This window comes from Cyclopterus lumpus, chromosome 24 (genome assembly GCF_009769545.1).
Source record: "Cyclopterus lumpus isolate fCycLum1 chromosome 24, fCycLum1.pri, whole genome shotgun sequence".
NCBI lineage: Eukaryota > Metazoa > Chordata > Actinopteri > Perciformes > Cyclopteridae > Cyclopterus > Cyclopterus lumpus.
In genome coordinates, this window is record NC_046989.1 from 3,114,900 (window position 1) to 3,139,899 (window position 25,000).

General features: G+C 40.0%; 2 protein-coding genes across 2 annotated transcripts in view; one reads left to right on the forward strand and one right to left on the reverse strand.

Moving 5' to 3' along the window:
- Positions 1-1,221, forward strand: part of clvs2 (clavesin 2) — a 20,928-nt gene extending 19,707 nt beyond the window's left edge. The window contains exons 4-5 of the mRNA XM_034528306.1: positions 143-375; positions 1,128-1,221. Coding sequence (XP_034384197.1) covers positions 143-375; positions 1,128-1,221 — 327 coding nt within the window. The remainder of the gene's footprint in view (positions 1-142; positions 376-1,127) is intronic.
- Positions 1,222-10,627: 9,406 nt separating this feature from the next.
- The window catches only part of LOC117727717 (probable serine/threonine-protein kinase kinX), a 24,434-nt gene continuing 10,061 nt past the window's right edge, over positions 10,628-25,000 (reverse strand). Inside the window, exons 7-15 of the mRNA XM_034528145.1 lie at positions 24,558-25,000; positions 21,448-21,568; positions 21,222-21,275; positions 20,006-20,054; positions 19,876-19,944; positions 18,830-18,870; positions 18,133-18,576; positions 10,858-10,902; positions 10,628-10,776 (exon numbers count right to left, since the gene is read on the reverse strand). The exon at positions 24,558-25,000 is cut by the window's right edge and continues 150 nt beyond it. Of these exons, the coding sequence (XP_034384036.1) occupies positions 10,628-10,776; positions 10,858-10,902; positions 18,133-18,576; positions 18,830-18,870; positions 19,876-19,944; positions 20,006-20,054; positions 21,222-21,275; positions 21,448-21,568; positions 24,558-25,000 (1,415 nt within the window). The remainder of the gene's footprint in view (positions 10,777-10,857; positions 10,903-18,132; positions 18,577-18,829; positions 18,871-19,875; positions 19,945-20,005; positions 20,055-21,221; positions 21,276-21,447; positions 21,569-24,557) is intronic.

The window sequence follows — 25,000 nt, forward strand, 5'->3', positions numbered from 1 at the left end:
AAAACACAAACTGAGCTACTTGTGCCTTACCTGAAAATTGGTAATAGAACTATTGATTTTGCTATAAAGGTCGATTATGAAACAATGATATTAAAGTAAACCTTTTGCCACTTCATAAAGATTTTAATATTCCTTTTTGCAGATCTTCATGCACGGCAACAACCTGAACAGCCTCCACCTGCTCATCCACCCCGAGATCTTGCCGTCGGAGCTCGGCGGGATGATGCCGCCGTACGACATGGGCACATGGGCGCGGGCGCTGCTGGACCACGCCTACGACGAGGAGACCGACTACTGTCCGGAGTCCTACACCCTGTCGGTGCAAGACCTGGAGAGGGACCTGGAGAAAAACCTGTCCCCGAAAACCATGAAGAGGTCCGCCCCGGTCCCCTTTAACGCCTCCTCGTCTGGGGCAGTTATTGTTCTTACAGATTCTCAAAATATTCCCGGCTGCTGCAGGGATCTGAACCAACGACTGCTTATTAGGGCCTTTGTGGGTTAAAAAAAAAGAGAATAAAAGTCTTAAATTAACCATTAAGACTTGAATATTGAGATTAAAGTGGTAAAATGACAAGAAGAAACACTAAACTACTAATTATGTCCTTTTTACTGCACTGCAATTATCTGACACTTTTGGTGACTTAAGTATTTATGTTATTTATACTAAATATAATGAACAGATGAAATGAAAATAGACTTAAAAAGTAGTTAAAATTAGCTCCACCTGTACCAGCTGCATTAGCAAAGTAATGTACACGTAAATGCATCAATAATTATGTTACACTCAAAAGTTTAAAAAAGTATGTGTACTCGTACTTGAAGTATATGTTGACGCTAATACTTTTCGAAGTAACATTTTGAATATAACTGAGTATTTCTCCACTTAAGCTATTTCACCATCAGTTTAAAATACCCGTGTACCGTAGAGCGGAAACCTCTGCTACTGAAACACGAACTGCAGTTCATCAAATGGCCACTAGAGGCCGGCTGCAAAAAAACGAGTCAATCTCCAGAGACCTTTGTTTAGCCCGTGCAGGCTCTGACATCATCAGCGATGCGCTCCGCCTGCACGCACGTTTGAAAACGGGTCGTTTCTGCGCTCACCTGGTGCCGTGTTTTACTTGCAGGTCTCAGTCGGTGGTGGAACCGGGAGTCCTGAAGAGACCGGACAAAGCCAAGAGCGGAGAAGACAACATGCAGCCGCTGCTCTCGCTGGACTAAATAAACCTCACGCACACACACACGCGATCTGCATAATCAGCATTTACACACACACACACACACACACTCTGACTTACCTGTGCACCCAAACGCTGCCCTGAAAACACACCTTCCTCCAGAGAATGCAGCTGCGGTTGGATTCTTGAACTCGTAGGGAAATAAAACTGAAAGGAGCTGATGGGAAGCCGCTTCCCCTCACACAGATGGGCCTCCGAGGAGCTGCCGATGGCGTTCTCTACATTTATTTATTTATTTGTCAAGTGCCAATTCCTCCCTCTCCCCCCCCCCCCCCCCCCCAAAAAAAATACAATTTGAACAATCCAACCCCCGTCAGTGTGGAGCAGGAAACACAAAGAAAGAACAAGTTGTGAAGGCGCCACATATGTTTTCAACGGGTGTATATATATTTATTTATATAGGTATATATATAAATATGTATTTATATATATGTATTCATTTATATATGTGTATATATATTTATTGATATATTTATTCATTTATATATATATATGTGTGTATATATATATATATATTTATTCATATATATAAATAAATATGTATATATAACGTCTGCAAAGCTGGACACCGTCCTTCAAAGAGTTCTTGGGGGCCTCATTGTCCGGCTGCAGGTCTCTTCTTTGTACAGTAATTTAAAGAAAAGAAGAAACCAGCTCAGGAAGTGGTGACAATAATGAGCTTGTTCGACCTCCTGGACACACAACTGGCGGAGAGAGGCGGGCACTGGTTTTTACTGGGAGTGATACTGGGAGTGTTACTGGGAGTGATACTGGGAGTGATACTGGGAGTGTTACTGGGAGTGATACTGGGAGTGTTACTGAGGCCCGTGTGCGTCTTTCCTGTGAAAATACAGCGCGAACTATCCGGTTACCTCTTGGAGAAGCAAATCCCCCTTTACGGTAAGAGTTGGCTCTATAAATAGTGTTTTTTCTTCCTTATTTGTCACAAATTTTCTTCTTCCGTTAGAAAAAAAAGTTACTTTTTTAGTTTTTAAAAAAAACGACGACAAAACGTATTTTTGAGGATGTCATAGAGCAAGTAAAAAAAAATTTAACAAGCTGACATTTTTATTCGTATAAAGACATCCCCGTCTCCTCTGACTCTGCGACACGTTTTCTTATATTTCTGGCAATAATAGTGTTACTTCTGAAACGGCCAAACGTAACCACGGTAACTGGTTTTTCAACATGTCGGTATTATTAAGATTTAAAGACGCACTGGTATTTTATTTTATTTATTTATTTTGCATGTTTTTGCTAAAAAATCACACTGGTATTTTCGCATTATTTCCGTGCGCTATTGGTGTTTTTATAATGCAGCTAAAAAAATGTATTTTAATCAGTATTAGTATTAAGTTATAATCTCACCTCCAGGTCTACTTATTTACTTTTTTAACTATCCATTCACAGAATAACTGCAGTCATTTTTTGTCTTCAGAAAATATGTTAGTGACAAATGTTTTCTCTATTAATGGATTATGTCGGACCGTAAACAACGAAACGTAATTGAGAATGCAGTTTAGTTTCATGGAAATGCATATTTTAGGAGACAGGGCTCTTAAACTCACGGAGCACCTTTTAAGTCTCAAACGTCCAAGCATCCTGACAGCACGTGAACGCACCACACCTGCAGACCAATACAACCTGTACAAGACACTAGTGTAAAGTACCTCAGGCCGTGTTCACGTTGGCAGTATACGTGTGCTTCAAGTGCAGTAAATAGGTCAAGTTTCATCTAAAAAAAAAAGTTTTATTTAGCATTTTAAAACACAGTATTTTGTTTAAATACTTCACTTTGGCAAGCTTGCTGCTGCAGTGTAGATGTTTAAAAGGACGCAGACAGTACTGAAGGTCCCCCCCCCCCCCTCGTGTCTGCAAAAGAAATGAACGACGGTGACGAGCAGCCGAGGAAAAGCGAGCAGACAGGCCGACCGGGCCGACCACAGATAGGCCGGCGGGCAGCAAGTGTGAGGAGGCCGGCTGCAACGAGAGCAGACAGCCGGGACGTTGAACCCATCAACACCGGCGACATGTCAGCGCGCCGCTCACAACAGCTGCGAGGCGCGTGAGCCAGACGGCTCAGACCGGATGGAGAGCGCAATCTGCCACGTGTGACGTGCGATAGTCTTATTTTAACATGTCAGTCCGGGATTTTATGTTGAATTCTTCAATCTGAATTATGAATTGACCCTTCGCTGTTTCAAACACATAATCGCTCGAACAGCATTTTTTTTTTTTTTTGCAGAATCGTCTTGAAAAAATGCAAATGTCACCATATTTAAAGTCCGGTAAAGATAGTTTTCAGTGGGGGGAGGGGGGGGAATGAACTGAGGGTCGGACGTGGAACCAGAAAATGTTCATCCAGAAGGATTTAAAGTAAACATTAAACATGTTTCACAGTCACGACACGCGAACAGAAGAAGACGCCGAGTCAGCTGAGGGAATATGAAGGAAAACAGGGACACACACACACACACACACACTGTAGATGCTTCCAGTTGTTAGGATACAACGTTTACATTTAATAAACATCTGCTTGAATATATATTAAAACAGGAGGATCACTGGTTATTCTACGGTCAAAGTACGAGAGGTCAGTACCAGGTACCACCTGTAGGAGGCGCTGAAACACAGGTGAAGATTTACATTTTATTACAAATATACTTTATCGGCTGAAGCTTTGTGCTTTATTCTTGTTAGTATTTTATTAAAATTGCTATCCACCTTGTTTATTACAGATCGGTATGTGTGGAATGACTTAACGACTTAACTTGTTTAATTTCAAATCTTTTCGTCGTGTCTTTTCGAGTGTTGCAGAATCCGTTCGTCCCCGTTGGACCAATCAAGTCGTGACATTTCGATGGCTTTCACTTATTTATTTTTCAAACGCCAAAGACCGGGACGCCGTCCGGCCTCGAGGCTCCTCGGTGACTTTTCTAAACTTTGAAAAAAACCCAAATGAATAATTTCTGCGGACGGTTATTTTTTTTCGACTGGAAAAAAACAAACAAATTAAGATGTGAGCTAATAGCGAGCTAACGTGCTAACATTCAGTCTTTTTGTAAACGCGTCACACCAGCTTACATGAAAGTGTTGTTGACCTCACAACGACGTAAAGGGAGCATGAATCTGAGGTTAGCGGCATGACGTCGTCGCCTCGTCTGTTTATTTGGGGGTTTTCTTTGGGGTCATAAGCTAATACCAAACTTCACGAGCACGCAAGAGCCCCGAACTGCAGTTTGCAAGCGGCAAACATTTGTGAAATATGACGACCTTTTGCAAATTAGCTTTCGTGAAACGGGGTTTGGAGCCAGAAACAAATTAAAATCCACATTCCTTATGAATCAAAACACGGTGACGAGTTCACACAATGCTGAGCTCTCTGTGTTTCATACTGTAACAGACCGGTGTGATCATACTGGAGCGATGTGATCCCAGTTCGGAGGACACGCCGTGAAACAGAGAAGCTGCAAACATGTTGGGAGTCTCACTCACCTGTGATGGTTTGCATCCATTTGGCTCATATTTGACACTAAATGGCTGCTTTTTATTTTTAAAGGGAAACGTTGTGCAGTGCCAGTAAGTCGGCTCTGAACGACACCAATTCAGACCTGTTGTTTTGGAAATGTATAGATATGTGAAACTGGTATCAATGACAGACAGTACATGCACCCATAGATCAGTTAGTCTTTAAATGTTCACATGAAATTTTGTTCCAAAGTGAGGTGACTATATATATAAATATATTTATTTATATATATATATATATTTATAAATATATATTTATAAATGTATTTATATACATATATATGTATATAAATATATATTTATATATACAATAATGCACTATTATGGAATTAAACTCACAAGCTTTGTCAATGTCTTTATAATTCCGTATTTTCTTGAACTAATAAGATGAATTCTCTCACTGACTTTAACTAATGTGTGATTTATCTCAGCCAAAGCCACCTCTTCCATTAAAAACCCGATGTATTGCTTCTTATCATTAAGTGTATGTGCTTTGAGGATTTGACACTGAATTACTTTATATATATATATATATATATATATATATGAATATAATTTACTTGAAATGAATGCATACCTTTGAGTTGGGGATATTTAATTTCCACATCACTGTTCTTTGATTGTATAGTTGCAGTAGGAGCTGTAGGGGGGGGGGACAAAGTTATTATGGGAAGTTATTATGGAAAGCCAGTATATTATAGCAGCAAAACTGTTCAGTTAGCCGGTGTTAAATGTATAAATGTCCTCAAAGACAATTTTCTGAAATGCATCATGTAAAACGAGCAAAATAAATATGGACACACGTACATTTTCTCACATTTCTCTTAATTTTTGTGTCTCGACCACTTCAGTTATTTGCAGAAGAGATGTTTCTGTTTTCTCACCTGTGTTACGATACACAACCAAAAGATTACCTAAAATACCTACGTTTCCTGGATTTGAGTTGATTTAACTTTTGTGTAATTGTTTGGTTTCGTCATCATAATTTGTTTTTGAAGAGCTTTTGTTTAAGACGCTTGAACTTTGAGTTAATTCTGAAAGATGACTCAAGAGGACTTTATTCTGTGGTGGCTTGGTTCTTTCCCTTGAGCCTAGAGGAGAGCAAAATATATAATACAAAAATGAACTCAAACATGGGTTTAATATACAAGTGTGACACATTCATATGATCCTGATTAGCACCTGCCCATGTTTTTATGAAGTGATAAATAAACACAATTAGAATGGTTAAATGGGTGAACAAACAAACATTTGGCTTCAGTTATTTATTCATATATATTGTAAGGAAATTAGATTCAAACGTAACTGTTGATAAATGTCCATAAAAAGATGTTTTTCCAGGCACTTTTCTTGTGTATAACAAAATAAGTAACGGACTCACAAGTTTCTGCAAACATTTATTGAAATTCTGACTCTGACTTTAATCCTACGTATTATCACAGCGGACGTCCTCAGTGGAGTCCCTTAAGTGCAGATTTAAATAGTTTTAAAACCTCCTCACGTGACATCCTAGTACACCTCTGCTTCACCATACACAGGTGGTTTACACCGTCTCATTATAAACAACAGTTAAAATTATCGCCCCACAATTATATGTCCGATATGTAACACACAAAAAAAAAAAGAAAAACTCATGAGGTGATTCGTCTCCAGAGAGCAACAAACAAAATAAACTATTATCTGCATTCTCCATGCAGCACCTGACCGACTGTGAATTACACATTTAAAAACACGTGTCGCTGTACTTCCTGTAAATTACGGCGTCACTCAAATTACATAAAAAACATAAACAAAATAAGAGATCGCGCTCAAAGAGAAAAAAAGAACCAAACAACCTAAGAGCATATTTACTCGGAGGATAAGATGCTCTCTTCTCACTTATTGCAACACAATAAATTGACAATCTCAAAGATTTTCAGTTAAGTCAGTGGCCATTGCTGTGACCAACGGTGACGTTCCCAGAAAAAACAATATGTATCACAGGTTTTCTGCATTTTAACCACACGAAAAAAATGAAACTGCACAAGAATTTGAAAAAAAATAGTAAGTTACTGTGTCATTTCGGACGCGGCCAAAGACTCCAGAATTATTTTAGTTTTCACTCAGGTAGAAATTCTAAATCAACCAGGACGGAAATCTTAAAGATCACCCCGTTAAACCCTTGAAACTATTTATTTAATTCACAAAAACATTAATTTACACCTCTGAAAATCATTTTCAAAGTAGTTTAAAAACACTTATACTCAGTAGCAGGTTCTTCCTATTCCTCCAGGCTTCAGAAACCTGGTTTTAAAAGCCCCTGAATCCCCCTCAGGAGTCCCCTGTGGCGTAAACAAAGCCGCATGCTGTGGATGTCAATGACGCAAACACAAGGAGTTTATGCGAGTCTCCATAAAGCACGTCGGTCCGACATTAACTTCATCTCGTGGGTCTCCGAAAAAACTGAAATAACTGTTAAAGGGAACGTTTGTAAGTCTCCGTAAATTCGTGTCACGGAGGTCAGGGTGGACGGAGTTGCGTTTGTGTCCCGTGTGTCATTTATTTTAAAGTAAACTTCAAAACTCTTCAGTAAAGTAACTTATTTTAACACAAACAGGAGGTTTTACTAAACAAAGTGGTTTTGATACCTAAATATGTATGCAAATGCGGTTTCACTGGATGTAGAGATATTGATATAAAATGTACTTTTGTTGCAGAAACGTAGAGGTTCAATAGAAACGTACAACGCCAGTATTTTTATTCTGCCAACTGGGTTTCTTCTTCTGCAAAACCTAATGTCTTTAAATTAATTCATCAAATCATATTTTATTGTTGTGTTATGTTTGACCCTCGTGCTCAAAGGAGCGATAACAAAAGAAGTCTCGTCTTTATGCTGTTGCAATGCATTGAATATAGAACCATTTTATTTTTAAGTTAAAGCTACTCAGTATTCTTCACTTTTATTGCTGCATTTCTACATGTTACCACCGCCAGCTGTTCATAATGGGAATTATGTGAAACGAAGGGTTATAATAAGCATCGGGTGATGTGACTTATAACGAGCACCTGAGTCTCTTTCCTACCTTACCGAATGTCTCAAAAGGTTTAAAGGTGACGTTCCTCGTGCTCCTGGACACATTGCTCTACAGCGCCACTAGTGGCCAAGAAGCTCACAGGGATCCTTTAAAATGTCGACGTGGTCTCGGTCGGGTTACGTGGACGGCAGCTCAGTCAGATCTGATCAAAGTTTTGACTTTTCTTTTCATATAGTTGAGCAAAAGCTGGACTTTCACCCAGGAGACCGCTGTCCGTGTCCCATGTGAAAACAAATATGATTGTGTGTTTTAACTTGAAACTTCACTTATGAAGTTATTTACTTTATTACTCAAAATCATGATCTTTCTTCTACTCTTAACCATCCACGTGGCATTGTGCCGACATGAAACCTATTGTAGAAATCTATATTAAGAACGTGTAATCACCGATGTCTTCACTTTATGAATGCTATGAAATTGGTTGCATACAGTTTGGTGAGATTACAATTGGATTATATTATATTCTAAAAACACAATTACAGCACACAGCTGCAGCTGTTTGGTGTAATTACTTTCTAATATTACTAATATCAAGCAGCTGCAGATGTTGTTTCAGGGGCACTCCAGGAAGCAGAGCAGCTGCCCACTGCTGGAATAGGACTCATTTATCAAATAATTCCTCTAAAAACCAAAAGCACGAACGCGCACCCTGTATCTTCTGTAAATGGTTGTCAGATCTCACGTGGCCATGAAACCCAGAGGGCTCTTCACGCGGACCTTTCGCAGGCCTGTTGACCTTAAACCCTGCAGAAAGCACTTCACACGTGGACTCATTAACCCCGAGTTTAGATCAAAGCCTCGGGTTGAAAAACGTCTCACGAAATCAGTTCGCTAACAGCGAAGCGGCGATCGTACCAGTTTTAAAGGTGCGTTCAGAGTGAACGCGAAGCGTGTTTTTCCCGATGGGGATATGTGGGGACTCCACAGGGAGCCGTCGGCCTGCTAGCAACGTTAGCACAACCTTTTCCTCAGTTTAATGTCTCTGCAGTTGAGTCACGCAGCTGCAGGATTCGTGCAAATGGAAGCATTTTTCAGATGTTTGCGGTGCACACGTTGAACTGTTTCCTTTGACTTTACGTCGCCTGTGAAATGAGCTTTTGGTTCAATTTGAACACACTTTTAAGACTTTTCCGGGGGGATAAACCCTGAAAAAGTTGCATCATGGACCTGCAATGCAATGATGATTAGTAAACGGTGGGTTCAAGCCCCACATCAATGCCACCCCTCACACATCAGTCTCCAGTTAAACAGCTGCTCCCGAGTCCCGTCCACAAGGTGTTCAACCAGTGCGAAACATGGGAGGAATTAATAATACAGCTTCGGAACTGTAAGTGTGAATAAACTGAAGTTAAACCGGGATTAAACCTCTTGGTTCTTTGTAGTCAAGTTCAGTAAGACAAAAAAAAAAGCAGAATTGACGATAATAGCGGGTGAGGTAACTGAAAATATGACAATGCATCCGGCGTTGTAAGTAAGCCGATGATTAATACGACATGTATCCACTGTGGCAGACGTCACAGCGTCTCTTTAGTTGGTCACATCGTTGAGTTTTGGAAGCTGAAGAGATTTAAACGTTTTTGTTCTACGGTATGAAATACATCAGTGAATGTCCCATTTCACCCCGTTGTAAAAAAAAAAAAAAAGAGTCCGAAGCGTTTGTGAAGATTATCTTGTTGAACAAAATCATTTAAGTATAATAAACGTTTGTTTTTCTGCAATGATCCCAAAGTCCAATAGAAAAAAACTCTCATTGGCGTTTTGTGGAGGGAACCAGAGCGATGCCAACTTCCTGTTTGACCACGAGAACACGTTGCAGCGCTCCAATCTCACTAAGACACCTCAACTCTAAACAGTTCCGAGATCCTATCCGATCAAATTTGCAGAAATACGACGCCATCGATTCTGCAAACTGCATATTTTAAACAAACGAACGACGATGTTTGGCATGGGGGTGAGAAAAGAAATGAAAGGTCAATCATACAAAAAGATATCCGCGATATAAATAATAACTTATTAGTCGATTTAGATGAGGGGACCATATACTGAGCATGTAAACCTCAAAGACATTATAGTTGAATTAGCAACGGGACTCAACGGGAGGCTGCTTGGATCAACATGTGGGAGCTCCTGGGATCTGACCCTTTAATCACCTGCATGCTAATCTGTTGCACACCTGGTTACGGTACACGGGAAATAAAAGAGCCGTTATTCTAATAAATATACAGCAAAGCCCCTTTCAAGTAATATTTAATCCTATTTAAATAAAAAATACTAAATAATTCTTTGTTTCGCTCATATAGTTTTCTGATTTATTTTTTGTTTTAACATTTGATGCAAATTACTGTTCTTTATTATCGGGTTTGTTTGTATTACTAGTATTAGGTGTTACTCGCTGTGCACAATTGAAATGCCTTTTAGTATAAAAACTAAATTAGGATGCCGTAGAAAGTTTATATTAAACTCGGCTGCAGAAGTAAAAGGTATGCACGATTATTTGTGATCTAAATTGCAAAATCAAGCACTATGTACATAAATGCTTCCTGGTTTGGATTTTATATTTAACCTAAGCATCAACTGAGGGGAACATTGGGAATTATCAACAGGAACCCCACCAGGAGCTCGACCACACAGGAAATAAACGAATAAATAAATGAATAAAAAGACAAAATAGTTCTGTCTGTGGGTTTTCCTTTAGAATTTAAGGACTCCACAGATTTTTAAAAAAACATCTCCTCCTGCTGGACGGGGAGATGCGGTGCATGTCAGATACGAGGTGAGAGTTTGTGGTTATTGCCCCCTCGCCGCTCTCTGCTGCTGCTCCAACATGGACCTGATCGCAGGGCTCATCATGGCGGGGGACATGGCCGGGGGCAAAGGTCGCAAGGGGTACTGGGCGTTTTTACCGGGGACGTAAATGCACTGGAAGTATCGCTGGCCTGTGAGGACGAGAAAAAAAAAACGTATCTTTAAAAAGTCCTGTTTTCCTGTTTATTATTCTAAAGATGGCGAACTCTTACTTGGTTTCTTCTTTTCCGTCGCGTGGTCGCCCGTCTGGGTTTCTTCTGCAAGAAATGGGATAAAAACACAGTGTTGTATTTTGTCGGTGTGAGTCTGCGTGAGCGAGAAAGAAGAAGGAAAAAAGGACGGCATGCATGTAAATAGAGAGGTTTCATTATGCATGTAAATAGAGAGAAGAAGGTTGTTGAATCCATGACTTTCACTCTCCTGATAAAGTCCAGCTAAAAATAAAATACTTTTTCTTCCTATAAATCGACATCCTTGATATTAGTCCTGACTTCCTTTGTGAAGTTTGTCGTGAACAAACAAATGTGTGCGTTTACCGGCTAGAAGCACAACAGCGATATTACAGATTTATGGAGAAGAAATGCAACTTTAACAGTGATTTAATGAATGAAAATACATTATTTTAATCACCGCATGGGACATAAAAACAATAATTTAATTATTGGTTGATCGTGTCTATAAAGTAGTGGCATCTCAAAAATAAAACCCAAATCCCCCCTCAAAAAAGCAGCAAATGAAAACTCTACATTTTATTTTCTAAAAAATGGGATAAGAAAGTGGAAAAAAAACGTTAATATGAGAAAAGTGAAGAGTCACTCGGGGCGGTGGGGGAGTGTTGATTCTCCACTGGATGACTCAATAAGAACGGGACACTAAAAGCCCAATTTAATGGGTTTTGCTTCATGGATTTAATCAATCCTGGCTAAGTATTATTGTTGCGGTATTCATCAAAGGCCTTCCGATGACTCGAGGCGGCTAATCTCGTCTCAATCAGCTCATCTCGTTAAATTCTAAGCACTTAACGTTGTTAATGTCATTAAAGCAAATTCGTATTGAGTCAACCAGAAGAAAGATGGTGGATGTTAACTGAATACCTTAAGCTTTACAGGGAGCTCTTTTTCCATTCTCTATGAACAACAAGCATAAAGTGTAAAACATGTAAACAAATGCTCCTTTAAGTCGGCGTCTACAGGTAAAATAGAAGTGCGTGTATATGAATGAATGCAGCTTATTCATTTGCAGTTAGTCGACGATCATAAATGTTCTTTTGACGACTGCTTCTGATAAATAACTGAAACTTAAAGTATTTATTTGTCATTTATTGACTGGTGGGAATACCAGGGAATCATATCTCCAGCCAAATATATTAATATCCAACTATCTTGAATAAATATATATTTTTATATTTACATATATATATATATACATTTATATGTATGTATTTATATATAAATACATATTTTTATTTATATATAATTTTTTTAATATATTTATATATAACACCGGCGTGTCCTCTGCGTAAATCTACCTTTGTTGTAGTTATTTGAGATGATCAAACTTTCTGCCCTTCACATTTCTAACGCATTAATTTAGCTATATTCATTCTCGACAAATTTTTATCTTTCATGTATCTCGGCCGAGTCACGGCAAGAATTTATGCCTAAATTAACAAGGTGAACCCAGCATACGTGTGCAGGCCTTTAACTTATTTTTGGAGAAATAGGAATACTGATTATGTTGTGTTTTTTTATCAACGAAGCTTCTGGATAACTAACTGTCACACTCACTCGCTTGTGATGGTTGTTTGTCTTCATCTAAAATGTGAGAGAGGGGAGAAAACGATCAAACATCTTCATCACGCAATACATTCACGTTCTAATTGTGAATCCGTACCTCGAGCCTCTTTGACAGATTTATTTTCAGCCTTCTCAGCTTTGCCTGCGAGAGGAGAGACGAGCCTTATTACATTACATCCTGCCAAATAACTTGTGTGATTGTGGTTCACATTTAATATTCTTTTAATATAATTATCCTCTCAGAGTAATGCATGTCCCTAATTGGAACTTCATCATGCAGAAAACAACCCATTTAAATCTCATAATCTGAACGATGTGGGTGACGTTAGTCGTGTTAAGTGATGTTACTAAAGTTCTGAAGTTATGTAACAAACAGGACAATGTGGCGTTACTTAAGTACTGAAGTTAGTTAACAAACAGGACAATGTGGCGTTACTTAAGTACTGAAGTTAGTTAACAAACAGGACAATGTGGCGTTACTTAAGTACTGAAGTTAGTTAACAAACAGGACAATGAGGCGTTACTTAAGTACTGAAGTTAGTTAACAAACAGGACAATGTGGCGTTACTTAAGTACTGAAGTTATGTAACAAACAGGACAATGAGGCGTTACTTAAGTACTGAAGTTATGTAACAAACAAGACAATGTGGCGTTACTTAAGTACTGAAGTTATGTAACAAACAGGACAATGTGGCGTTACTTAAGTACAGAAGTTATGTAACAAACAGGACAATGTGGCGTTACTTAAGTACTGAAGTTATGTAACAAACAGGACAATGAGGCGTTACTTAAGTACTGAAGTTATGTAACAAACAGGACAATGTGGCGTTACTTAAGTACTGAAGTTATGTAACAAACAGGACAATGTGGCGTTACTTAAGTACTGAAGTTATGTAACAAACAGGACAATGTGGCGTTATTAAGTACTGAAGTTATGTAACAAACAGGACAATGTGGCGTTACTTAAGTACTGAAGTTATGTAACAAACAGGACAATGTGGCGTTACTTAAGTACTGAAGTTATGTAACAAACAGGACAATGTGGCTTTACTTAAGTACTGAAGTTACGTGACAAACAAGTCAAAGTTAAATACGGACATTACGTGACAATTAAGTTGACTTTTGGGTTAAAATAACTACGGAAGTGGCATTAAGTACAGAAGTTACGTAACAAACAGGACAATGTGGCGTTACTTAAGTACAGAAGTTATGTAACAAACAGGACAATGTGGCGTTACTTAAGTACAGAAGTTATGTAACAAACAGGACAATGTGGCGTTACTTAAGTACAGAAGTTATGTAACAAACAGGACAATGTGGCGTTACTTAAGTACTGAAGTTATGTAACAAACAGGACAATGAGGCGTTACTTAAGTACTGAAGTTATGTAACAAACAGGACAATGTGGCGTTACTTAAGTGCTGAAGTTATGTAACAAACAGGACAATGTGGCGTTACTTAAGTACTGAAGTTATGTAACAAACAGGACAATGTGGCGTTACTTAAGTACAGAAGTTATGTAACAAACAAGACAATGTGGCGTTACTTAAGTACAGAAGTTATGTAACAAACAGGACAATGTGGCGTTACTTAAGTACAGAAGTTATGTAACAAACAAGACAATGTGGCGTTACTTAAGTACAGAAGTTATGTAACAAACAGGACAATGTGGCGTTACTTAAGTACTGAAGTTATGTAACAAACAAGACAATGTGGCGTTACTTAAGTACAGAAGTTATGTAACAAACAGGACAATGTGGCGTTACTTAAGTACTGAAGTTACGTAACAAACAGGACAATGTGGCGTTACTTAAGTACAGAAGTTAGGTAACAAACAGGACAATGTGGCGTTATTTAAGTACAGAAGTTACGTGACAAACAAGTCAAAGTTAAATACGGACATTACGTGACAATTAAGTTGACTTTTGGGTGAAAATAACTACGGAAGTGGCATTAAGTACAGAAGTTACATGACAAATAAATCAACGTTGACTTCTGGTTTCACACGGGACACAAACAATGGTCTCCTGGGTGAAAGTCTGGTGTTACTTACTTTTCTTGTCCGGCAATAATTTCGTTCTAGTTTTGGCTGAAATTTTTTTTTTAAAGAAATACAGGTTTCAGAATCAGCCAGTGAGGTCCTAAACAATTATTTGTGTCCCACGTTAGAGAAAAGAAAGCAACGGTAACCGTAGTTACCCGGTTCAGACGAAGATCTGGCAGGTTTGCCCTCCATTGCCTGAGACGTTACATTCGACCTCCTTACAGCTTCTAGTCTTCTAGCCAGTTTGATTGGCTGCGGATGCGAATCTGGATCTAACAAAATTAATACCTAGATTTTAATTCACACTACAACTCAATTCTGGTTTAGGATCCGTATAATAAGAGAAGATAATGCGAGCGAGAAATTGCCCAAAATGCCATGTTGGTGAACGGTTCTACCTCTCTTTGCTGCAGGAGCTTTCACTTTGCTCCTGACGGGCGACGTTTCTGAGAGAGGAGGAGCAAAACAACTATTAGTTTCCAATCATGTTTCCATGTCGCTGACGTGAACGATGAATCGATGCACGTCACCGTCGTCACCTGTCTTCTCGGGGGAGGATTTCCTCTTCTGTCGGGGAGCTGCAGGCTCTAAAATAATGAGGAAAGAGTTGCGATTAGTGGCCTGAATCATGTGTTTTTATTAATGAAATGTTAGATGCTCCTTCACATGACGGATACAGGTTAGTTTTCATATAACTTAAGATTTATTTATATTTTTCTATGACTAATAATAACGGTTTACCTTTCTTAGCAGCTGCAGCAGGTTTCACTTGTACAGCTGGCTCTGTGAAATCAAATGCAACTAACTTAAAAGATATAAATTAATACAATCCATCTTCACATTATGGCGTTGACCTCTATCAGTACTGTATATATTTGAAATACAATTTCCTGTGCATTTAGTGTGTTTGAAACCAGTATTTCTGCACAGATAAACTATTATTATTATTATTATTATTATTATACTATTTGCAGAATTAGATTCCAGTGGTAGCTGCATATGATTGGTTTTATACTTGTTTTATGCTGCATATGATTGTTTTACACTTACTATACTATACAAAATATGTTGTTTTCCATGGCTTTAGGGAACCTTCAAGGCTCAAGGAGGTTCAGAAGGTTCATGACCCAATATTTAATGTGCATTACCTTTCTTCGCCACTGCAACAGGTTTGATTTTCTCTTTTACAGCTGGCTCTGTAAAAAAAACAACATTAAAAATGCTCAAGATATTAAATATTAATTAATTTAATCTTAAAATCATGTTCACGTTGTGATGATCACTTCTCAGTCTTCTCGTGGGGTAATATTGTATCTTTATAAGGAGCTTGTTTTATTTAGTTTATAAATGTTGTGTTCCATCAACATGTTCATCACCTTTCTTCACCACTGGTTTGGTTTTCTCTGTAAAAAATACAGCTGAATTAAATATATAAAAACACAAATCTTAATGTGAAGTAGAAACTTCATGTCCCATGAAAAATGTTCGTTACCTTTCTTCGTCCCCGCACGACTTTTGGTTTTCTCTTTTCTTTCTGTCGGCTCTGCAACGAGAAATAATTACAAGAGTGCAGCGTTTTAATTATGACGACCTTTTTGGTCTTTAAAATAACAATACAATCCCTCGTCTTATTTATTGCATTCATTCTAATTTCTTTACTACATTAAAGTGAAGATTCCTCCAGAGTTGAATCACCTTTCTTCTTCCCAGCAGCAGCTTTGGTTTTCTCAATCGAAGAAGCCGCGTCTAGATTTTGGAAACAGTTGTTGTTGTTGTTGTTGTTGTTGTTGTTGTTGTTGACATTTTCCTGCAGTGTGTAATTGTGTCTGCGTGTTTACACATAAATTACCTTTCTTTGTGTTCTCTGTGGCTGCTGCTGGCTCTGAGGGGATGATCAGAGTTAATGTTGCATAATGAATGCATCCATACGGCACATTGTGTGACAGTCATTCACGGAGAATCCTCCAGTTTACCTTTTTCTGAATCGGAAGCCTTGGTTTTCTTCTTTTCGCCTGGAAAATATGACACGTTGATTATTGTTTACAGCATTAATTAAGAGACCATTAATTACTCATGTGAGTTTAACAACAAATGACCTTTCTTGGTGGAGGCAGCAGCCTTCACTTCTTCCTCAGCGGTCTCCGGTTCTTTAAGAGAAAAGTCGTGAAATGTAAGGTTTTATTTTATTATTTAAGATGGAATTTTTCTCTAAAACATGTGTGTTTGTACTGTAAGCGCCCCAATATCATTTTGATTAAGTATGTACAAACATTACTTTATTGTTTATTGTTCATTTGAATTGAAACTCAACATTAAAATGTGAATTAAAAAGAGAGAAACAAATATGAGTCAAAATGCTAGTGGGAAATAATGAGGTACACCTTTACCTGGTACACATTACCTGGTACACCTTTACCTGGTACACATTACCTGGTACACCTTTACCTGGTACACATTACCTGGTACACCTTTACCTGGTACACATTACCTGGTACACATTACCTGGTACACCTTTACCTGGTACACATTACCTGGTACACATTACCTGGTACACCTTTACCTGGTACACATTACCTGGTACACCTTTACCTGGTACACATTACCTGGTACACATTACCTGGTACACATTACCTGGTACACCTTTACCTGGTACACATTACCTGGTACACCTTTACCTGGTTCACATTACCTGGTACACATTACCTGGTACACCTTTACCTGGTTCACATTACCTGGTACACCTTTACCTGGTACACATTAGCTGGTACACCTTTACCTGGTACACATTACCTGGTACACCTTTACCTGGTACACATTAGCTGGTACACCTTTACCTGGTACACATTACCTGGTACACATTACCTGGTACACCTTTACCTGGTTCACATTACCTGGTACACATTACCTGGTACACCTTTACCTGGTACACATTACCTGGTACACATTACCTGGTACACATTACCTGGTTCACATTACCTGGTACACCTTTACCTGGTTCACATTACCTGGTACACATTACCTGGTACACCTTTACCTGGTACACATTACCTGGTACACCTTTACCTGGTACACATTAGCTGGTACACCTTTACCTGGTACACATTACCTGGTACACATTACCTGGTACACCTTTACCTGGTTCACATTACCTGGTACACCTTTACCTGGTTCACATTAGCTGGTACACCTTTACCTGGTACACATTACCTGGTACACCTTTACCTGGTACACATTAGCTGGTACACCTTTACCTGGTACACATTACCTGGTACACATTACCTGGTACACATTACCTGGTACACCTTTACCTGGTACACATTACCTGGTACACATTACCTGGTACACCTTTACCTGGTACACCTTTACCTGGTACACCTTTACCTGGTTCACATTACCTGGTACACCTTTACCTGGTACACATTACCTGGTACACATTACCTGGTACACATTACCTGGTACACCTTTACCTGGTACACATTACCTGGTACACATTACCTGGTACACCTTTACCTGGTACACCTTTACCTGGTACACATTACCTGGTACACATTACCTGGTACACATTACCTGGTCTAATCTGACTGAAAGCTTTGACTATACTAGAAGAGTACGGTGAGTCTGGACCTGATGGAATCGGCTCCTCTCACCTTGGACTGCAGCTTCAGGATCTGGAGTCTGGACCTCTTCTTGGTCCGCGGCTTCTGGCTGGACCGGCTCGGCCTGAGGCTGCATCCCCGGCTGCGTCGCCGGCTGCGTCACCGGCTGCGTCACCGGCTGCATCGCCGGCTGCGTCACCGGCTGCATCACCGGCTGCGTCACCGGCTGCATCGCCGGCTGCGTCACCGGCTGCATCGCCGGCTGCGTCACCGGCTGCGTCACCGGCTGCATCACCGGCTGCATCGCCGGCTGCGTCACCGGCTGCATCACCGGCTGCATCACCGGCTGCGTCACCGGCTGCATCGCCGGCTGCATCGCGGGTGGATACGGTTGGTACTGAGCGTAGAGCGGCTGCATCATCGGCTGCTGCTGGTACAGCGGCGGCGCTCCGGGATGGACGACGGGGTGAGCGGTCAGAACCGGAGCGGAGGGAGCTGGAAACAAAAAAAATTGCATTGTGTGTTTTTCTTTAAAACATTTTTTTTACCAGAAGAAGAAAATGGGGAGGAACAAAATTGTCCTGGTTAATATGACAACAGTGTAAATACCTGTCATGGTCGGAGGAGGGTACGGGTTGTCTGTGACGACGTGATGAACTGGAAGATAAATATGTATTTTGAAGCAGGTCGTCGCATGTTTACCCCCCCCAACCCCCCCCCCCCCCCCTACAACAGCGTTGGTACTTACCGTACCAGCCAGGTGGGGACGGGCAGTAGACCGGTGCAGGTCTGCAAGGACCAACTGAAACAAAGCAAAGGAACTACATGGAGGCTGCTGTGCACACACACACACACACACACACACACACACACACACACACACATATATTGCTTATATATATCGAATTAATAATGACATGTATTTCACCTTCTTGTACAGATTCTGGGACTTCTTCTTCTTCTTGTTTTTTGGTCTCTGTCTCTGTGAAAGAAAAACAAAAAGACTAAATGTAAAAACACAACACCTGTTACTCATTATCTCCACCAGGAGATTATGCATTCGGTGCGTGAGCGCTTGCGTCTGTCCGTCGGCTGATCTCACGTCGGCCTGATACTGTCTGTGCTCATGGATAACTGCATGAGGCCCTCTGCATGTATATATGTATGTATGAATAAATGGTATCCTTTTACATTGTTATCGTCATAGTGGTTATTAATGTGTGTGTGTGTGTGTGTGTGTGTGTGTACGTCCTGAGAGAGGCATCCTTTCTGCAGTGTTTCATACCTGAGTCTCTTTGCTATATTGGGCTGATAAATACTATTTTACACAGTTTTTTTTTAAGTTTATATCTGCGGCTCTTATCACAGAATGACAGTAAATGTGACTCAATGGTGGTTCATAATAATTCTTCTTCCACTTACTTATTTTGGGAGTCTTGGTCGGAGCCTTTTCCGCTTTCCTGGCTTTTTATTGGAATTTTAAAAAAAAGAAGAGAAAACATCCCATTAATTGAAATTGCGACATATATTTCACATGTTTTTACAATTATTCACGTGATCTTTTTGCAGCTTTCTTTGCATCTTTCAACGTCAATTTAAGGGAATACTTGAACATTTTAGGGAACGCCTGTTATATGAGAAGATTTACACCACTCTCCTTTCTGTACGATGAATATGAAATAGCAAGTAGCTTAGCTTAGCATAAAGCCTGGAAACAGGCTCTCTCTAATAAGCATGTTATATCTTGCCTGCTGGCTGTAGCTTAATATTTAATAAACACTTAAGTGCGGGTACCTCTGAAAGGAGGAGGAAGTCTCCGGATCCTCCTGGTCGCCGGCGGCAGAATTGAAATCCTGGGCAGAGCTGAACGACACGAAACACGATTTATTGATCACATCCCATAATAAAGATGACACGCACACACCGGACGGTGGCGTTACCTTTCCTCTTCGGCTCTTCGGTGGTCTTCTCAGCTTCAAAGAAATGAGAATATTAATTACGAACATTGAAAGGAAATATTACAGTTAAATCTCGTGACATTCTCAGTTATATCTGCTTCATTATTTAACATTTATAGCTTTAATTTAGAGATTTGTGATGCTCTAAAGCCCTAAAACATTTACTTCATTCTCACATATTTACCTTTCTTCCTTCTGAGGGCTGAAACTCTCCTCGGAGCTTCTGAAACAGGGTGAAAAAATGATGAAACTGTTTAAATATGTAAATTAGGCAGTTTCTTATTAAATACATTTCTAGAACGGGATCTGAACATTGGATAAAACCATTATTAATAAATGTCTATAAATGAGTCTCTGAATGCCGTGTGAACTAACCCCTCTGCATAAAGCTTCATAATATATAGTTTATATTAATAAATGTGTATAAATGAGTCTCTGAATGCTGTGTGAACAAACCCCTCTGCATAAAGCTTCATAATATATAGTTTTTATTAATAAATGTGTATAAATGAGTCTCTGGATGCTGTGTGAACTAACCCCTCTGCATAAAGCTTCATAATATATAGTTTATATTAATAAATGTGTATAAATGAGTCTCTGAATGCTGTGTGAACAAACCCCTCTGCATAAAGCTTCATAATATATAGTTTATATTAATAAATGTGTATAAATGAGTCTCTAAATGCTGTGTGAACTAACCCCTCTGCATAAAGCTTCATAATATATAGTTTATATTAATAAATGTGTATAAATGAGTCTGAATGCTGTGTGAACTAACCCCTCTGCATAAAGCTTCATAATATATAGTTTTTATTAATAAATGTGTATAAATGAGTCTCTGAATGCCGTGTGAACTAACCCCTCTGCATAAAGCTTCATAATATATAGTTTATATTAATAAATGTGTATAAATGAGTCTCTGAATGCCGTGTGAACTAACCCCTCTGCATAAAGCTTCATAATATATAGTTTATATTAATAAATGTGTATAAATGAGGCTCTGAATGCCGTGTGAACAAACCCCTCTGCATAAAGCTTCATAATATATAGTTGAAATGTTATGTTTAAATATGCAAATGAGGCATTATGTAACGGTGAATTTAAAGATGATTTAAAGTGGTGAAATAAACAGCTGCATGTGTATTTGTTGTTGTTTGTCTTCCACACATGAGCATCTCAAACCTTTCGAGTCCTCGGTCTGGCCGGCGGGCTCTTTGGAGTTCAAACAGGGACACCCTGGAAGCACAAGGCACCCGAGGGTGAAGTGACAGCGGAGGTGAATGTGACGTCATAGCTGCGATTGTCTGGGCTCTCTAACCTGCGGGCTCCGGCACGGGTTTGATCACGTCCACCGCGGCCTTCTCCTCCTCCTCCTCCTCCTCGTCATCCTCCTCCTCCTCTTCTTCGCCTTCGGGCTCGTCGACAGTTTTCTTTAGTTTAGCTGTGGGCTCCTCCTTCTCCTCCTCCTCCTCCTCCTCCTCCTTCTCCTCCTCCTCCTTCTCCTCCTTCTCCTCCTCCTCCTCCTCCTCCTCTTTGGGAGCAGCAGGCCGACTGGTGGCTGAGGGCGAAAGCGTCAACATCACGATGTAGAACGATAAAAGACAAACACGTGCACAAAAATAAATACCAATGAAAAAGACGCCACAACATTTTGTGACCGAAAAATTTGGTAATAATAATAATATAATAATGGAGATAAGTGTGCCCATGTTTTTATCTTTTTATTTGTACATCTTTTAATAAATGCATTTCTATATTTCAGAATGAGAAACGGTTTATAAGGTTTGACTTTTGGTGCGTGCAGGCGATAAACACGGTGCACTAATATAAGACATAATACATAAATAAATATATGAAACTTAATAGAATATGATGAACAAACATATGTTTGCATGTGGAGGACACACAACAGAAGTGTCGTGGGGACAAAAACACCCAATCCAGCATTAAAATTAAGAATTTTTTTTTTTTTTAACTTATAAATATATATATAATATATAATATATATATTTATATTTAAATATATAATATATTTTGTATATATATTTATATATTATTATATTATAATAATATATACATATATATTTAAATATACATTAATTTGCCCAAATTGAAGGATTGTATTATTCTTGACCTGAAGCTGCAGAATGAAATAAAGTAATAAAAACCTGAAAAACATTTATTCTTTATTAAACATTTAATTAGCTAAATAGGCGACGTTATAAAAGACAGAAAGTCTAAAGAACGTCAGATTTTTTCTTATTATTATTAAAACAAGGTTTCATGCATAAAAACTGTGAGTACATGAATTTTTAAAAAGTGCATTTTATTATTATTGACAGCTGTGACTCACCTGTTGTTTCCGCCTCAGCCTCCTCGGTCTCGCCTTCACCCGCAGCCTGTTTGGCGTCCTCATCTTCATCATCATCCTCATCTTCATCCTCATCCTCTTCCTCGCCCGCCTCGGTCTGTAGCGCCTCCTCCTGGACAGCGAGCGCTGCTGCAGCGGTGGCTACGAACACACCGTGTCACATAAAGATTAATACATTAAAAAGGGGACACTGAGCGTACCTGGAAGGGGAAAATAAAAGTACATTTAAAAGTTTTAACATTAAGTTTAACGTTAGCTATCTGAGGCCCGTCCTATTAACTGGAACGTCTCCATTGCACCAGACCCCAGGTGGGACGGTGGTGATGGCTCCAGGGATTAGCCGGCCCCCAGGTTGTGAAAATGCATATCGAAGGTTTTAATTTTATTTTATAAGCAGTTAAGGGTCCTTCAAGGTTTCCATAATAAGCATTTAATGTTCTCCTTCATTAATCAATACATTATGCTTTAAATTAGAATTAATATCACTACTATCATTATTACTGCCGTCAATGTGAATATGTTTTTGTTTATTTAAAAAAGAAATTATATGTATTTCTAATAAAATGTCAATTAAAAAAACAAACATAATATATATATATATAGATATTATTGCTTTGATACTTCATCTGTTGACATTATCTTTGTTTGAGGTCAATAAAGTTCATTTGAATGGACACCTGGCAGCCAATCATAAACCAGGAACGAAGTCCTGTGAAATAATAAAAATAAATAATAAAAAGTTATTAATAGTTCTGGACTGTACCTGCAAGCAAGACTTCATCATCGTCATCGTCATCGTCATCGTCGTCTTTTTTATCTTCGCTACTTAAGGACTCTGATGTGACTTCATCTTCATCATCTTCATCATCATCATCATCGCCGTCTTTTGGAGCGTCAACAAATGTTTCTTTTTCGTCCAATGAGCCGGTGTCGATATCTTCATCACCTTTATCCTCGTCATCGTCGGTTGTGTCATAGGAGACGTCGTCGCTGAAGAGCGTCTCCTCGTCTGTTTGAAGAGCGACGTTGTCATCGCCATCTTCGTCGCCATCTTCGTCGCCATCTTCATCGCCATCTTCATCGCCATCTTCGTTGTCATCTTCGTCGTCATCTTCATCGCCCAAGACGCCGCTGTCTGTACTCTCAAAGGCGGGGAGTTGCCCCTCTTCCTCCTCCTCATCGTCATCATCGTTGACGACGTCGTCGGGTTTGACGCCGTCGAGGTCGACGCGGACGTCTTTGTCGAGGTCGAGGTCAAAGTCAAAGTCTCTGAGGTCACCGTCTTCCTCATCGTCTTCATCGTCTGCAAAGTGCTCCGAGGAGGCGACGGAGATGTCCTCGTCTGATTGGTCCAGATCTTCATCTTCATCATCGGCGTCTTTGGCAATTTTGACGTCCTCCCCCAGGTGTTCATCATCATCATCATCATCATCATCAATGTCATCCTCCTCCTCCTCCGCAACAGGTAAAGGGGGAAGACCTTCCTCTTGAGCAAGTTTATGACCTTCGTCATCTTCATCATCCTCACTGGCTGCAAGAACAGGAGGAAGATCGAGCTCCAGGTCGTCGTCGTCGTCGTCGTCGTCGTCGTCGTCGTCGTCGTCGTCGTCGTCGTCGTCGTCGTCGCTGTCGGATGTCGAGACGCCCTCAGCTAATTTGTCGTCTTCGTCGTCGTCGTCGTCGTCCTGGTCCCTCTCGCCCTCCTCTTCCTCACTGGAGAGAAGTGCCGATCCACTGACTTCCGAGGAGTCAGTGAATGCATCGTCACTGCTGTCGTCTTCGTCGTCTTCGTCGTCTTCGTCTTCGTCTTCGTCTTTGCCGTCGTCTTTGACGGGCGCGGCGACGTCTTTGACTACAACGGGGGCGTCAGACGGCGCCGACTCTTCATCCTCGGAAGTGGAGACGGGTTCAGGAGAAGCTTCATCATCGTCATCGTCATCCTCAGCAGCTGCAGTTTCAGACTCCTCAACATCATCTTCATCAGCAGCATCTGTCTTCTCTTCTTCCTCGTCCTCATCATCGTCCTCGTCCTCTTTGTCAGCCTCTTTCACTTTATCTTCATCATCTTCATCATCTTCATCAATTTCAGCTGCAGCTGCTTCCGGTTCCTTCTCGTCTTCCTCGTCTTCATCCTCATCTTGCTCCACCTCAGCAGCCGCCTCCTCCTCCTCCTCCTCCTCCTCTGCCTTCACCTCATCCTCCTCTTCGTCAGCATCGGTTTTAACTCTCTCTTCTTCTCTTGAGCCTTCTACTTCTCCCTCTTCCTCCTCCTCAAATTCATCTCCCGCTTCCTCCTCTTCCTCCTCCTCTTCTACAGCTTCTGCTCCCTCTTCTTCTTCTTCTTCTTCTTCTTCTTCTTTTTCCTCCTCATCCTCCTCAAATGTATCTGCCGCTTCCTCTTCATCCTCTCCCTCCTCTTCGTCTACAGATTCAGCTCCTTCCTCCTCCTCTTCTTCTTTTTCGTCTTCTTCATCTTCTTCTTCCTCCTCCTCAAATTCATCTGCCGCTTCCTCTTCTTCTTCTTCTTCTTCTTCTTCTTCCTCACCATCCTCCTCCTCCTCCTCTCCGTCAGCTTGCTCCTCCTCATAAT